The following is a 15236-nucleotide window of genomic DNA, read 5'->3' as shown; positions in this document are numbered from 1 at the left end:
CAGCACTTATTGGTTTACGTGCTCTGGACTAGGCCAGAAGGGCAATTGATCGTCTTTGGTGTGTACTTGACAATAATGAAAGTCGGGATAAGATGGACGATCTAAGGGAGATAAACCTCCGCATCCGAAGCGGTGCCCGCCGACCGGGAAGTGGATAAATCGAACGGCTGTGGAGGTGTGGACTGTGGAGTGTTGGTGTACCACGATGAACGTTGAGTTGATAGTTGGTGGACCTGGGGTAACGGGGACCCTTGGGCTCCATCTCACCTACTAGCTGGGGGTGACCGCCGGTCTGCGGGGAAATGAACGAATGAAGCTAACATCCGCGATGCCTTAATTAATGGCAAAATGTCAGCAGCGTGAACTATGAACCGAGCTACCGAACCCGTCATTCGCCAACAAATCCATGTCTTCACTCGGTCATCGGAGCAATGTTGCACGCAACGAGGTCATTGAGCTGGTCGAGCGTCTGATGTCTCTTGATCGTGACACCCACAAAGCAATCAAGAGAAGGGTAAATGAGGACGAGAGAGCCGATGCGGACTCGAGTGAAGGATGAAGAAAGCCAGGTGCTCGTCAAGGAGCTATCAAAGAGATTGTGGAGTCCGTTGCCGCCGAAAAACCATGAAGATCTCTGATTTGTAGTAGATTCTTCATTCTTGACCTCATGAACTGTACAGTACGATATACACACCAATTTTCATCGACATTTGTTTCATATTTCTCACGATGCCGCTCAATGCTTTTGGGTTGGAGTCAGCGCTGATTCATGAGAAAATCCAGCTCTTGATCAACAATCTCATTAACATCAAGGATTCAACTGGCGAGTTCTTGCTGAAACTTCCCGATGGCCGCGTAATAGACACCAAAGGATGGAATGACTGGGAATGGACTCACGGAATCGGCCTATACGGCCTCTACCAATATCACACGTTGACGGGGTCCGATTATCCCAAGCAAGTCATTGTCGATTGGTTCAAGATCCAGCTGGAGAAGGGTACGACGAAGAACATCAATACGATGGCCGTGTTCCTGACTCTGGCATACATCTATGAACAATCGAAGGAACCGTCGTATCTTCCCTGGCTGGAAACCTGGGCCGATTGGGTTATGCACGATCTTCCTCGAACGCCTTGCAACGGCATGCAGCATATCACTTACGCTGGCCCGAACACCAATGAGCTGTGGGATGACACATTGATGATGAGCGTCTTGCCTCTTGCGAAGATCGGAAAGATCCTCAACAAACCAGAGTACATCGAGGAAGCCAAGCGACAGGTCCTCCTACATCTTCAGTATCTGTACGACGCACCGACCGGGCTCTTCTTCCACGGCTGGAAGTTCGAGGACAAAAACGGAACGATTGGACACAATTTTGCTCAAGCGAGGTGGGCACGAGGAAACTCGTGGCTGACGATTTTCATCCCTGATTTCATCGAATTGCTAGACCTCCCTGAAGGTGATGGCTTCCGGATGTATTTGATCAATATCCTGAAATCGCAATGCCAGGCACTCAAAGCGCTCCAAGAGCCCAACGGCATGTGGAGAACGTTGCTGGACATCCCGACCAGCGAAGGCAGCTACATCGAGGCGTCCGCGACGGCGGGGTTCGCATATGGAATTCTGAAAGCTTCCCGAAAACGATATATCGGCAGGGAGTATGAAGAGGTGGCGGTCAAGGCAGTCAAAGCAATCCTGGAGAGGATTAGTGTTGACGGGGAGTTGTTGGACACTAGCTTTGGTACAGGAATGGGACACACGTTCCAGCATTATAAGGACATTCCGCGTACGAGCATGCCGTACGGGCAATCGATGGCGATGATGGCGCTAGTGGAGTTCCTCAGGCTGTTTCTCTAGTCTGTTCTTGAATCTGTATTCCGTGCTAGTAATGAAAGAATCCACGTCTTTCCACGGTTGATGTATTATGATGATTGATATTTATTTGATGATGGGACGAACCGGAATGGAGGGCGGAGGGTGGAGGGGGAATCGATATAAGGCCACAAGGCCGATATTTCAAGGACACAAGGCCACGAACCAACATGCGCACATGGTATCTATGGGCAGCCGAGGGGCCGCCAAGATTTCGCCCTCCAACCTCAAAAATTCACGACTGCCAGGCTCTTTCATAGAAACAGTCTACATTTCGAAACGCTGAGGGATACCTTTGCGTTTATACCACGAAACCACCGAAAACAGAGTCACCCTAAGCGTTGACTCAATATGCCTTACCACGATTACATCGACCGCTGGCGAAAGCGCCACGGACGCAGGTATGCTGCTCTGGTCCACCACATTGCGCGCCGCCATTAATCTCCCACAGGCTCGATCATGAAGAGCGGACACGGAAGCGAACAGCCCGTGAGGCGCATAAGGCATCCTATGAAGCGCAGAATTTCCGTGGCCATCGGGCCAAGATGCTCCAGCAGCGGCGACACAAGGAGAAGATCGAGATGAAGAAGAAGATCAAAATGCGTACGCCGTGTGTTCGCACGTTCCTGACATGGTGGCTGATCTTGCGCAACAGATGAGGAGCGAGATGTTAAATCTTCGACGGCGCCCGAGCCTTCCACGCCTTTACCACAGTATCTCCTTGACCGGTCCAATCCGACGAACGCGAAGGCATTGTCAAGCGCGGTTAAGAACAAGCGGTCCGAGAAGGTGGCGAAGTTCAGCGTCCCACTGCCGAAGGTCCGTGGTATCTCGGAGGAAGAGATGTTCAAAGTGGTCCATACGGGAAAGAAAACGAAAAAGAAGGCGTGGAAGCGAGTCGTCACGAAGCCCACGTTCGTTGGGAACGAGTTCACTCGACGACCGGTCAAATACGAGCGCTTTATCCGGCCCATGGGTCTCCGATACAAGAAGGCCAATGTTACCCACAGGGAGTTGGGCGTCACGGTTCAACTGCCGATCATTTCAGTCAAGAAGAACCCGCAAAATCCGATGTACACCCAGCTTGGTGTATTGACTAAGGGAACCATCATCGAGGTTAGCAGCACACCGAATTTCCCTTCTTCTATCGCACCGTTATTGATTTGTCCTAGGTTGATTGTAGTGAACTTGGATTGGTGACCCCTGGAGGCAAGGTGGTCTGGGGTCGATGGGCCCAGGTGATGAACAACGTTGAGATGGACGGATGTGTCAACGCGTAAGTTGCAGACACTTGTTCACAAGGCTCAGGATCTAACATGAAGCAGCGTCCTCCTGGTCTGAGATACGCTATGGATTCGAACCCCTTCACAATATTACATGCGGTAGCCCTCCTTTCATGCCGGTGTAGATCGATATGCGAGGACATCTTCGGGCTCCACGGTGAGCCTACGGCGCCTCGCGCATTTGCGCAGGAAAAGCGGGAAGACGAGGACCCGGAACTAGGGACACATTCGGACCATCGGAAATGGCATTCTGCGTTCCATATTGCCCTTCTGCAAGGCTTCGAATCGGCTGATGGATAGGCATGCCGTGTCGTTCTCCAGTCACTTTTGACACAAGCAAATAGGATGTTGTACAGGTACTTTTTTTGCATACTAGATAGATGCATTTACACATAACCTGCGTGGCCATTAGCACCGTCAAAAAGTAGCAACCAGCGAATGACAGAATCAACCCACCTTTCCTGGCGCCCTGGAAGAAGAACCGCACGATGAACACCTGCAGCGCCGCCATCGTGACCATCATCGCGCTCTCGATCAAACTGAAATTGAAGATCCGTTTCTCCGTGCTCCGCACCGTGCTGAAATTCCGATTCTCCCTCGTCCGGAAATATTTCTGATTGCGATTGATCGTCGACAGCTGTCCCGACAGCTTCATGATCGACTCCTCCAGCACCGTTGTCTGCTCGGGCGAGCTGCCCTGCTTAGAGGGCAACTTCGCGGCGCGCGTCTCGTTCTCGACCTGTGCGACGCCATCAGCTTCGGACCGCACCACCCCGTGTCTAGAACCTCAAGTTGCCACTTACGATGATTTCAAAGTCGACCATCTTCTCTGCGAACGTCGACATCTCGTTGTTGAAGCAGAACGCGTATTCACCCGGATCGTTCGCGGTGAAAACGAAGTCGCCCTGCCGTTCTTTCTGCCCGGCCGTGATGGTCTTGTCGTACGGGCCGATCACCTTGTAGTCGACATCGAACGAACCGCCCGATTGCACCTACATGGCATCAGTCAGCCAGCCCCTACATGAATACCGTGATCGGGTCCCTTACCGCAAAATAAAACGAGATCTTCTGGCCCTTCTGCTCCGTCGTGGCGAAGAAACATGTGTTCTCGTTGGCCGCGAGCTTGTACGTGAGGGCGGTCGCGGAGACGGAGGAGAGGAGGAAGGTGAGCAAACTAAGGAAAACGCTGAAGGTCCTCATCGTGGCGGGAGAAAGCAAACATCAGAAGTGGACGGAATCACTTAGAGGAGAAGTCGCATGGCGATATGGTAGGGGATGATTTCAAGCTGATGGATCGAGGTTGAACTCAGTTGAAGCCACCGTGACGAGCCCTGGCCAGGCTGCGTGTCAAACTGGTGGGCCCCTACCGAAATCTACCCTTGTCTGACAACAAATGAACGCCACACATCCAGCAAATCCAACGGGTAGCACGTGATATAAAACAGTAGCAGCAGTCACAGACTCACAGTGCGTGACGACATCATGACCAGAATATTTCGCACAGCCATTTCTTATCTAAGCCTTTCGGCGCGTTATACGTACATTGATGACGGGAATGAATTGAATAACCATCGTCCATAGTAGCATACACCATGACTGCGTTGTCTACTCGTCGACGCCGTGACCAATCGACCAGGAAATCGTATCATGTCTGTCACCTCCGTGTTCGTCTTGCCCATTTCGCAATCAGCAAGCCGCAATTCCCCACTGTGTCTTGCCTCCCCGCTCCGATTCTGGTGCTTGGAATTGTCAGACATGGCAATGCCGCACGTTCACGCAAGATCTGCCTCCGCTTCGTCCATTCCACTGCTCCGCACAACACGATGGACGACTGCCCATGGTAGATTAAGATACCCTCGACATGGCTATCGCCGAAAGCGCTTCAGCGAATTTGGATGGCATCCGCTCGGTTCCAGACGCTGCGAGTCTTGTTCATGTGGTCGAGTGCTAGCATGTCGTCGCGGGAGGCGAGCCGCTCGTAGAGGATGTCGTCTACAGTGCTGTTAGCGGCATTCCAACCACCGGGAGAGGTTGGGACTTACCATCGTCTAGATATTCCGGCTTGGCGTACATAGCGCCTTTGGGAACAACGGCGAACTTGATCTTCTCAAACTGTTTGCCTTTGATGCCGATTCGCTTGGACAGTCGTTCTTTGGTATCCTTGAAAAGTTCACCCTAGAAAAGTCAATCATGTGAAATTTATGGAAGATGGAAGTAGAAGGACATACCTGTTTGACCAAGAAGACGAAGGGGACGTTGTGCGGTTTTGACGGCTCCTTGTCATAATGGAACGTCAGAACGTGGCGGTCGCCTTCATCCGCCGCATCCTCCTCCTCCGGGATCTTCTCGGCGAAGAAGCTGGAGTACTCGTTGAGGCTTGAAACCGGATAGTCCGCGGTTAGGACCTTGTGGATCTTGTGGGCATGCACTTCGTATACCCGCAGACGCTGCGCGGTCTCCTGGTCCAACCCGGCCTTCTTCGCTAGTCCGTCGACAAGGTCGCTCACGTTGCCTATTTTTGACACGAGAATTTCGTAGGAATCCTGCATATTGGTTAGAACCCCATAATGTGCCACACAACATCTGCGCAAATACCTCTTTGGAAATGCCTTCCGACACAAGTGTCACCTTGACGCCCTTCCGCGTCTCCAATTCCGTCAACGTCACCTCGAGGACTTCGTAGAAAAGAACGTCTGGTCGCTGATTGTGACTGGGCCCGTAGCCGGTCCAGTTCGGGCTCAGAGTCTGTCCAAGTGTCTGGTTTGAGGTATGCCGTACCGCACCTTTAGGACGACCCGTGGCGGCATTGGCCGCGAAGAAACGAAGATATCCCGCGTCCACACCCAGCTTTTCGGCAACCTTCACTGACCATTGTGGATATAGCATCTTTTTCGACAGCATCAAATCAAAGTCGGTCTCGACCGACCCCGGCTGATTCTTCGGCACGAAATGTACCTTCATGCGGTTCAGCATCCAGTCGTAGTACTCCCGGGCTTCCGAGTAATGGCCTTTCGCGGTCAACGCCGCGATCTCCTTATCGCTCAGATTTTTCTGGACGGTGATGATGTCCCCATCCTGGATCTCCGACTGGTAGAGGGTCGATTTGGGCTTCATGGGCTCGATCATGTTCTGCTTGATTTCCTCGAAGAGCTTGATCGGGGTCCCGGGCGGCCAGTTCATCAATTTGAGAATCTGCGGGGACAGGTCCGAGACTTTGTCGTGCAGCGCGGCGCAGAATTGGCCCTTACCGAGAAGGGTCTGGGCGTCTGGTTCGAAAGACTTGAGGAATAGGAGGACCGGTTTGTTGTTCTGGACACCATGCAGGTCGACTTTGGAGCTCGGCCACACGGGTTTGCCGGTCTCGTCTTTCTCGTCGGTGGATTCGATCCAGATCCGGAAGGTGTTGGTCGTCTTCGTGCCAAACTTTGTGTGCGCTTCTTCGCAAGTCATGTCGGGCAGCTCGAGAGGCTGGTCGGGGCGGATGGTGCCGTTTTGTCGGTTGACCATTACCCAAGGACGGATGAGCGTTGGATCCAGCTCCAGATCTTTTCCAACCATCTCGCAAAGGTCGGCCAAGGTAGACTTGCGGAGCAACTTATAAAGCTTCGGGTGTGCAGGAGTACCCGTCTCAGTCTTCCAAGGAACGATGTCAAATCCTTGGTAGGCTTTGAAGTTGTGGTTGGATGCGATTTGCACCTCCATGTACAGATGGGCTTCCTCTTTATCCTTTCGCCTTCGCTCCAGAAGTTCTTTCTCTTCTGCAAATTTCGTTTCTGTTGGCGAGCTGTTAGCAACCAATCAATTAATCAACTTGCAATGCCGGGCTTACCAAGATGTGATGGCGGTTCGACAACCTCGTTCGGCATGAGGATCTCGTCCAATCTGCTCTCTCTGATGTACACCAACATGTATGCATTCATTGATCGCTTCGATGACCATGTTCGGGTGTAAGGATTCCGCTGCTGCACGTTGCCGTTCGCAAGCGGAGTATTTTCCCCACCGAAGTTCTCCTCCAATGCTTCCTTCTTGGTTGCTCGTGTCACTCGGTCATCGTCGAATTTGTAGAAGTCGCCATTCTTGGTTGGCTTCAAGAAAGCGTAATAGTGTCCGGCGTTCAGGTCACCGCTGTGGACCAGGACGCCATGGAGGTGATAGATGTACGGTTCGGATCGGTCGGCGTCGTCGGAGAGGTAGGGTGAGGCATCCCAAACATCAGGGAATTCGTATCGGTCGTTGATCTTCATCATCACATCGCGCTGGAAATCGTACTCGAAGCGCTTCAATTGAAGGTGAAGCACATTCGGGAAAGTCTCGAAAATGACCCCTTTCTTGGCATCTTGATGGCCCAGTCCTTCTCCAGCGTCATATTGGTTCTCGCCGTCCAGGGTTTCGACTTGGACGTAGTCCTTGAAGCTGTCGTCGAGGTTCTTGTTGCCGCTGACGTTGAGTTGAAGATCCCAGAAGTCTTCTATTCTCGATGACTCGTAGTCGACGTTTATGCAGGAGATATAGGTCTTCATCTTGCCTACAAACATCCTCCCCAGGGCGTCGGCGGCTTCGGTGCCCTTCATATGTTTCTCTAGTCGCTCCATTAGAATTCTTGAAAGCTCCTGGACATCCTGCTGCTCGAAAATCTGCTTCGAATCCCACCCGAATGCACCCGTAAGCTCGAGAGTGGAAACCGCGCCGGGATTGGTTTGCAATTGGTAGAACAGCCTCTGAAGCGCATATGCGCTATTTTCTCGATATTCGACTTCATTTTCGGTTGGGATTTGGTAGACAGCCTAGCAATACGTTAACCTGCGCTTCACATCCCTGGATTTCAGTTGAGCCCTACCTTTCGGAACGCTGTGGTGAAGTATAGTGACTGAAGTAAGGAATTCAGATAGCATGTAGCGCCTTGATTCTTGAGGCCAACCATTCCAGTTTCCTTTTTCGAATCATAGTTCACAAAGTTGTGCCAGAGCACGCCAGTAGGATCTTTGTAGACGCGAACGAATGCAGTCAACTTGGCCGTATCGTTTTCGACGAGTGGACGGTCCTTTCCTTCCTCCCATGGTGAATGAAATAGCCGCTTGTTCTCTGCAAATCTTGTGAATCCCCAGTCGCTCTCATCTGCGGTAAACCGATGATTGGCGCAATGTTGCTGGTATATGGTGGGATCGTTTGGATTCCATAGGATCAGAAGGAACTGCACGCATGAATACCAATCATCCGAGGGCTTGTCTTCAAATCCATGCTCGAGGTAGACGGAAGCGAAGTCGACATTGTTGCCATATGGGAAGAAGAGCACACGCCACGGGTGTCCAGCGCATTGGAAGATGGGGCCATGCTCCTTTTTGCCCAAAGCCCGCCAGTCCTCGATCTCCCATGTGTGTGTGGCTTCATCTTCTATTTCCTGATCCGGGACCTCCGGCATGTATTTCTTCTTTATGGCGTCGAAGTCGTCGGCGCGGATCTGATCCGCGTCATTCTCTGTGCCTTCCATGGATTCGTCGTTGGAAATGATGGCCACGTCTTGCTTCTCGTCAAATTCGGTCTCCATGGGGATATCAGCCTCGATCTATGTGAGCGCAAGAAACAGCATCGTTAGCCAGGTTGTGGAGCAGTGGAGGATCACATACCGGCTCCATTCTTACGCTGGAGAAGGTGGCCAAATGGTTAGAAAGTGCAGGAGCTTCGCTCAGCTCAAAATCGTTTGCTGGCAAGAACTGCCAACCGTATTACCTCAAGTCAGCGAGTCCAAGGTCTGCGGAAGGACCAAGAGGAGACTTTTCAAGCGGAAACAAGGAATAACGTGGAAGTGAGCAAGCAGGTAACGCTCGGCGGCAAGGTGGCGGGAAGTTAAATGAGAGGTCAAAGGCAATAATAATGGCCTTTGAAGCTTCGACAAGACTTGGCGGCGTGGTTGGGTTCTTTGGAGGGTGGTGTCGTTGTCGCAGCGTTGTAGTGGTTGTCGTTGTCGTTATTCCTGTGCTCACCACAGCGGGACCAGGACTGTTGCCAGGAGTGGAGACGGTGGACTGTGGAGCGAACGTAATGTTGGTGGGATGTCGCGGGTCAGAGTTCAGAGTGGTTCAGCACAGGTTGGTTTGGGTAATACGCCACTTCCAGTCTTTGCCGATGATGTCCACGAGTGTGTGGGGGATGGGAACAGGAGTCCCAAGGTATTGTGCCTTGTGTGTGATGGCCTGGATGGTGTCGTTTGATATCGAAGTGACGCGCAACTTGGCATCCAGGGCAGATGGCATCCGGGGTATAGGAGGTAGTAATAAGTAGAAGTAATAAAAACTAATAATTATACTTTTCTGTGAAGGAATGACTCCAACTCCAACCTCCAACAATCCAACAAGCTCGTGATTCCGTGAATGCTTAGTCGTCGGTACGGGATCATATCATATAGAAGTAACACTACGGGAGGCGGGGGTAGAGCCGGGGGTAGAGCCGGGGTGCAGCCTGTACAGCGCCTGGAAAGTGCCCAGCTGCAGGCTGTCGGCAGCGCCCCCGCCTTCGCTACAGCCCAATCGCGGCTCAGTGACGCGCCAAAACCCCACAACCTCCGTTCTGTCAGCAGCGAGACTAGAGAGCTCTTGGAGTCTTGGTATCTCCAGGACACGAGCCATTCCTTAGTCTCGTGCAGTGGGCGACTTGGTTGAATTGAATGCTTCACCATTCTTTTCACGGCTCAATGAAGTCCTGTGAGACATGTGTCTATGGCTGTCAGACCATTCTGACCGTGATATCCCTTCTCACTTCTCACCTCTCACTCCCATATGGGCTTTGACTACTCCCTGCTGTGAAGGGCGATGAGCTCGGGTGATGAAGATTGAGTCGTGTTTAACCTTTAACCTCCAATCTCCACGATTGTCGTTCTTTATATATTGCTTCCAATGATATGACGAACTGAGCGACCATGCTTGCCCTTAGACCTGCAACGGGCACCCGCAACGGTCTCTCGAGAACGGTTCTGCCACTAACCTCCGCTCCTCAGCGTTGCAGAGTACACAATGCCGCTGACAAGTCACCGCAACCTCCCAGAGGGCCTATGTGGCGCCCGTCAACTGTACTTGATGAGTAAGACTATCTCGAATTGTCCGGGGAAGCAAGAAGCTGACGAGCTCCAGCTGGGTGCAGCAAGAAGCGAGACCGATCAGTTTGCGACAGCTCACCTTCTTCGGGCGAACCTTAACTGAGTCAAGGCTGATCAGTTCCGCAAACTATGTACGGACGGAACTGCCATTGAGGTATGTGCTTGATATCTCTGTTGCATGCAGTTCTTTATGGCTAACCGCTATCATTCGATAGGATATCGCATCGGATCCGCGATATGCAAACCCTCCCATATGTGGTCCTCACCAACGACAACCTCTCACACGTATACGAACTATATTACAAGGCTTTCGACAAGCTGCGTCGAATACCGGAAGTGAAGACTGTGGAAGAAAACGATCGATTCTGCGATGTAATAAAAGGAACGTTGGGAGAGCACCTCTCTGTCATACCACACCTGGCGATGGGAGTGCTGGAGATCCAAGGCTTGATGAAGCCGGAAGAAACGGACAAGTTCATGCTGACGTTGTTGAGATCGGTGCGTATAAAGTCGACTTGAAAATGCGGAAGTGATCGAAGGACTGACGGATTCTCTCCAGAGAATATCTCGACGAGTGATTGCAGAGCAGCATCTGGCGCTGTCGGAGACGTTCCATTCGCCCTGGCATTTTCCTGATGCGAAGGACGATGATCACAGCGCCGATTTCGTTGGTGAGGTGTTCCTTCGCTGCAATGCGAAAGAGGTGGTGGAGCAATGCGCCACCACGACACGGAGCCTGATGCAGCAATCGTATGGCTCTGAAGTCGCCATCCCCGAAGTAAAAATCGAGGGTCACACGGACGCGACATTTCCCTATATCCTGAGTCATCTTCAGTACATCGTCGGGGAGCTACTCCGCAATTCCTTCCAAGCGGTGACCGAACAGCGAAAACATAAAGAATCTCCGCCGCCGCCGATCGAAGTGCTGATATGCGATACCGCCCAACATGTCATCATCAGAATTTCCGACCAGGGCGGCGGTGTTCCTCGCGAGATCCTTCCGTATCTGTGGTCCTTCAGCAAGGGTCCGCGACGTCGGATGCGCTTGGAGAATTTGAACAAAGTCCCTAAGTTGGCGGCGACACTGCAGGAGCTGCGTGTGGACGGGACAGATGCTGAGCAAGAACCAACGCCCAAGCCGTTCGATCGCGATGCAGCCACCGGTAAACATCCGAGTTCTCTGAGCACATTAACCGCAAGGTCTCCGGATCTGCGGCTGGGGATCGGTTTGCCCATGAGCAGGATATATGCTGAATACTGGGCTGGGAGCTTGGAGCTGCATAGCCTCGAGGGATACGGCGTGGATGCATTCTTGCAGATCCCGAAATTGGGCAACAAGAATGAGCGATTGACTACTCGGGCAAGTATGAATGCGGTGTAAATACACTTCACTGCCGTATAGAGAAGTGAAGATGCACCATGCCTTCTTGTAGGACTGAAACACGTCTTTCCTGGTGATCGCGGCCTGTTGTCCTTCTCCAACACTCCCCTCGGTCACCATTATCGCTCTACAGTATTTCTCTCCGTTGGCGCCATCCTCAGGCGAATGCGGTCTGAAATCCTGCGGCATCTTCTTATTCCTTGCATAAGTCATCGAGCACTGTTAGCGTTGTGCGGTTCTCCAACTTCATCAGGTCAGCATGGGGACCGAAAGAGCGGGGGGCACCCCTCGAAAGGTACGTTCGGCTCTCCAACTCTCCGTGTCGGGTCAGTGTTGACGGAAATAGCTCTACGACAACATGTTCGGCTTTCAGCGGCTCGCTAATCGACAGTCGTGGGACTTCTCGACGGTGGAGAAGATGCCGATGGCCACCGTGGCGTTGAGCGGCGAGATGTTCCCGACGCGAGACGACATCTCCGATGTTTACAAGCCGTTGATGCAATTCTTCCCGGCGGCGGATCGAGTGGCTCATCCGGATGCACATGGGCTGGAAATCATCTCTACATGGAAAGGACTTAGCATTGCCCAAGCCCACGAGGTCGGCTTCTGGGAGAATGTGTTTCGAAGGACGCTCGAGAATGCGGTTCGAGATGCGCTTTTGACGGAATTCGAGAGATCTATCCAGTTTCTGGGTATGTGATGCTTATTCTGCATCTGCCCACGGTGCCTCTTGCTATTTACTCACGCAATTCAGGATCTGCTGCCCCGCCAAACGCCGCTCATGAATTCTACGCCTACATCAACCGCTTGGATGAGAAGGAATTCCAATTCCAACCCTCAGAGCTGATACGTTCCATGATCGAATGTCATACCGTGGCAGGGTCCCAACATACATGGCTATACAGCCCGTCGCACTTCGAGTTCTTTCAGCATCTTCTACATTTCTTGGGGACGAGAGAATGCTTCAAGAGCGGTGGTGCGATGTGCACGGTCACAGTCCTTCATATCCGCGCCTATCCCCCGAAGATGACCCTTCAAGGTGAATACATGGTTAATGTCATGGGAAAGGTTCTATGGGAGCCCCTACGGACAATCTTCCCCGACCTGCCAAGAAGTATCGAGGTTGGCAGTTCTTGTCGAATCAACCTCGTCATCGAGGCGCCGGATTTCATTGAGTTTACTGGAGCATCCGCTCAATACGCTACGGTCTGCAAGCACAAAATCATTTCCGGAGATTTTGACGTCTTCTGGAATCATGTGACAAACTCTTTCGAAGGGATCGTTCCTAGCTACTCGTCGCGAAAGCCTTGGCTTGGAGAATGGAGTACAAACGAGGCTGCAGGCATGCAGCGACTGGAATTCCGCATCATGTCCATCTACGATGATCTGTTTCCAAACGGGGTTCGCCTCGAACGAGAACTGCAGTCTCGGATTGCCATCAATGCTTCGGAACGCCGACCGTCTCCCGCGCTGGAATCCCAGTCCCAATCACTCCGAAAAACTTTCGCTCGTCGGCTTCACAGGACCGATTCTTTCATATCATCTGCGAGCGATTCAAGCTTTTCTCCGATCTTCACAACCGAATCCAACGTCACGCGTCCTGGGAGGCTTAGAAATGCTGGCAGGAATGATTCCATGGCCAATGCGACTGGCAGCACAGTTATTGCCAATATGCATCCTCCGAGAGAAGTGTCGGCAATATTTCGAATGCCACTTGGTGGCCCTGGAATGCATGTTCCGGCTCCGACTCATCGCGCTCCGTTTCAGAGCATGACCAACAAAGTGCGTAGGCGAGTGCCTGAAACCGGCTCGAAGCGGATTTCCATCGACGACTTTCTTTGTGATGAGGATAGTCTGGCCTCGGAGGAACCCAGCGAGGTTTCAGATTATGGTACCACCACCACCCGATCCATTCCTGCCTTTGATCATCACTTCAAGAATCGCATCCGCAAAGACTTTCCGACGCTGGTCTCTGCCCGAGGGGACGCCGCATTTGGCCCGTCCAGACCGCCCACGTCGCCCAGCAAACGTCAGACCTCTTGGGTAGCATCCTATGACACCACACCAGCGTCGAAGGTTGGTCATGACTCCGACTTGGATTCAGCTGAGATGATTTATTCCGGTTCACCTTTGAAGCGCATGCGACCTGATGGGGGATGCACGGAGATCAACCGAAACCAGGGCACTCTCCGCCGCCGAGAACACAGGCCGCTTGCACAGAACGCGGACCGTCAGAATCGACTCGAAGGGATCGTCCGTCGCGTGGTTAAGGATGAGCTTCAAAGTCTGACCGTCACGCCTCAATCGATCATCGTTGGTCAAGGAGAGAATGTGCCCCCGGCACGGGATTTGCTCGACGCGGACCCGGATTCATTCTATCCTACACCCGGCAACGTGGCAAGGCTCTCGCTCGAAGTTTCCGCTGGGGAAGGCTATGTCGACGCGACGCCCATACCGCGAACCCCTAGGTCAGCACAATCGAATATTTCTACGGGTATGGACTTGGACATGTCAGCAATTACAAAGGACAGCACTATCCGCCCGAATGTCGGTAGCCGAACCATCGTGCGCGATAGCGAGGCTTCTTCCTCTCATAAGGGTCAGGTTCTTCAACCGATGCGGAAAGGGAAGACACGGAACGGCCTCTTCGTCGATTTGGACCTCGGACCTCCAGCGCTGCCAGCTGAAGATACCAATTCCGGCCTGCCTGCACATCCAGGACCGTCGCCTGGTTTGGAAAAACACATTGCTGCCGTCCAGCGGCAGATCGGAGAGAACTACGACGAGGCCCTTGCGCGGAGTACGTTCCGCAGCGAGAACGGTTACGACCTCGACGAGCTGCATGACGCGGAGATTGCCAACGCGTTCCTATGCGACCCCGAGGAGGGGGATGGTGCGGATGATGCGCGGATGTGGGATGGGGAAGAGTTGCTCATCTATAGCGAAGATGGGAAGTAGATGACGCCTTGCTGTTTTTGTTATTGGACGCGTCGAGTCTACATGGTGGCACGAAGCGCTTGTGAAAGTATGGTGATATTCATAAGCGTCTGAACGTTTTGAGCGCGTGAGTTGGGCAACATTGATTATTCTTTCACCTAGCTAGTCGGATCTGTCTGGTGGTATGCACAATTGACAATGTCTTTGTGAAGTTTCGATTCGAGGCTTCCGAGAAAGAAGAGGCCTCGACATGCATTGTGTGTCGTGCACGCAAGTTTAATTCCATAATATATGCACCATCTAGGGGCTGAGAAGCCGTGTTCCTGTGAGACATGTCTCTACCCGCCCAGGCTTCCAGGCTGCATGGGGGAAATCTGCAGTCTGCACTGCTCATAAAGAGCAGTTCGGGGGCAACATCACGATTCAACCACTTCCCGATCCTCCATGATCCTCCATGCTCGTTGAATACGACGCTGCATTCATCGTTGCGGTACATATCATGTCTCACGGGCATCGAGGCCCGTCCCGTCTCAACTGGATTCATCCGTGAAGGATGGGAGCGGAGGATTGTAAGAACAATACCTATATATTTTATTAATTTTATTGGATGTTATACAAAGACATCTCTTCCGGATTGCCACGAAAAGTACAATAGCAAGCCGTTAGCGGACAC

The 15236-nt window shown here is 52.3% G+C and overlaps 7 protein-coding genes across 7 annotated transcripts; 5 read left to right on the top strand and 2 right to left on the bottom strand.

Moving 5' to 3' along the window:
• Positions 1-386: 386 nt before the first annotated feature.
• Positions 387-1906, top strand: P152DRAFT_457253 (glycosyl hydrolase). The gene has a single exon (XM_033679191.1). It carries the CDS (start codon positions 730-732, stop codon positions 1855-1857), a length of 1128 nt encoding a protein of 375 aa, XP_033535509.1. The 5' UTR covers positions 387-729; the 3' UTR covers positions 1858-1906.
• Positions 1907-1950: 44 nt separating this feature from the next.
• Positions 1951-2390, top strand: P152DRAFT_457251 (uncharacterized protein). The gene is made up of 2 exons (XM_033679190.1): positions 1951-2273; positions 2324-2390. Exon 1 carries the CDS (start codon positions 1964-1966, stop codon positions 2156-2158), a length of 195 nt encoding a protein of 64 aa, XP_033535508.1. The 5' UTR covers positions 1951-1963; the 3' UTR covers positions 2159-2273; positions 2324-2390.
• Positions 2224-3213, top strand: P152DRAFT_472675 (ribosome biogenesis protein N; the record flags this gene model as incomplete). The annotated part of the gene is made up of 5 exons (XM_033681171.1): positions 2224-2273; positions 2324-2475; positions 2528-2988; positions 3045-3148; positions 3198-3213. 5 exons carry the CDS (start codon positions 2224-2226, stop codon positions 3211-3213), a joined length of 783 nt encoding a protein of 260 aa, XP_033535507.1.
• On the bottom strand, positions 3198-4408 carry P152DRAFT_457247 (uncharacterized protein). Its single transcript, XM_033679189.1, has 4 exons — positions 4203-4408; positions 3959-4147; positions 3612-3894; positions 3198-3552 (listed from the first exon to the last, which is right to left on the bottom strand). Exons 1-4 carry the CDS (start codon positions 4353-4355, stop codon positions 3542-3544), a joined length of 636 nt encoding a protein of 211 aa, XP_033535506.1. The 5' UTR covers positions 4356-4408; the 3' UTR covers positions 3198-3541.
• A 233-nt stretch (positions 4409-4641) lies between these two features.
• On the bottom strand, positions 4642-8867 carry P152DRAFT_414334 (ubiquitin carboxyl-terminal hydrolase-like protein). The gene is made up of 6 exons (XM_033677023.1): positions 7993-8867; positions 6985-7939; positions 5751-6928; positions 5384-5698; positions 5198-5330; positions 4642-5147 (listed from the first exon to the last, which is right to left on the bottom strand). The coding sequence occupies exons 1-6, from the start codon at positions 8698-8700 to the stop codon at positions 5038-5040; spliced, it is 3399 nt and encodes a 1132-aa protein (XP_033535505.1). The 5' UTR covers positions 8701-8867; the 3' UTR covers positions 4642-5037.
• P152DRAFT_295526 (uncharacterized protein) lies at positions 8864-9512 on the top strand. Its single transcript, XM_033675042.1, has one exon. The coding sequence runs from the start codon at positions 9027-9029 to the stop codon at positions 9432-9434; it is 408 nt and encodes a 135-aa protein (XP_033535504.1). The 5' UTR covers positions 8864-9026; the 3' UTR covers positions 9435-9512.
• Positions 9513-10068: 556 nt separating this feature from the next.
• On the top strand, positions 10069-11626 carry P152DRAFT_472672 (pyruvate dehydrogenase kinase; the record flags this gene model as incomplete). Its single annotated transcript, XM_033681170.1, has 4 exons — positions 10069-10229; positions 10280-10399; positions 10461-10743; positions 10805-11626. 4 exons carry the CDS (start codon positions 10069-10071, stop codon positions 11624-11626), a joined length of 1386 nt encoding a protein of 461 aa, XP_033535503.1.
• Positions 11627-15236: the final 3610 nt, after the last annotated feature.

The sequence above is a fragment of the Eremomyces bilateralis genome (genome assembly GCF_010015585.1).
Source record: "Eremomyces bilateralis CBS 781.70 unplaced genomic scaffold P152scaffold_6, whole genome shotgun sequence".
In the NCBI taxonomy this organism is placed as follows: Eukaryota; Fungi; Ascomycota; class Dothideomycetes; order Eremomycetales; family Eremomycetaceae; genus Eremomyces; species Eremomyces bilateralis.
Note: the sequence above shows the minus strand (reverse complement) of the source record. Positions and strands in the feature narration are given on the sequence as shown.

Excerpts from the sequence above, each read along its gene's own strand:
- P152DRAFT_457253 (XM_033679191.1), top strand. The coding sequence starts at position 730 with ATGCCGCTCAATGCTTTTGGGTTGGAGTCAGCGCTGATTCATGAGAAA.
- P152DRAFT_457251 (XM_033679190.1), top strand. The coding sequence starts at position 1,964 with ATGGAGGGCGGAGGGTGGAGGGGGAATCGATATAAGGCCACAAGGCCG.
- P152DRAFT_457247 (XM_033679189.1), bottom strand. The coding sequence starts at position 4,355 with ATGAGGACCTTCAGCGTTTTCCTTAGTTTGCTCACCTTCCTCCTCTCC. Across the intron at positions 4,148-4,202 it reads AGATCTCGTTTTATTTTGCG|GTGCAATCGGGCGGTTCGTT; the intron begins GTAAGGGACCCG and ends GATGCCATGTAG. Across the intron at positions 3,895-3,958 it reads TGGTCGACTTTGAAATCATC|GTCGAGAACGAGACGCGCGC; the intron begins GTAAGTGGCAAC and ends GGCGTCGCACAG.
- P152DRAFT_414334 (XM_033677023.1), bottom strand. The coding sequence starts at position 8,700 with ATGGAGACCGAATTTGACGAGAAGCAAGACGTGGCCATCATTTCCAAC. Across the intron at positions 7,940-7,992 it reads TCACCACAGCGTTCCGAAAG|GCTGTCTACCAAATCCCAAC; the intron begins GTAGGGCTCAAC and ends ACGTATTGCTAG. Across the intron at positions 5,331-5,383 it reads TCGTCTTCTTGGTCAAACAG|GGTGAACTTTTCAAGGATAC; the intron begins GTATGTCCTTCT and ends TGACTTTTCTAG.
- P152DRAFT_295526 (XM_033675042.1), top strand. The coding sequence starts at position 9,027 with ATGGCCTTTGAAGCTTCGACAAGACTTGGCGGCGTGGTTGGGTTCTTT.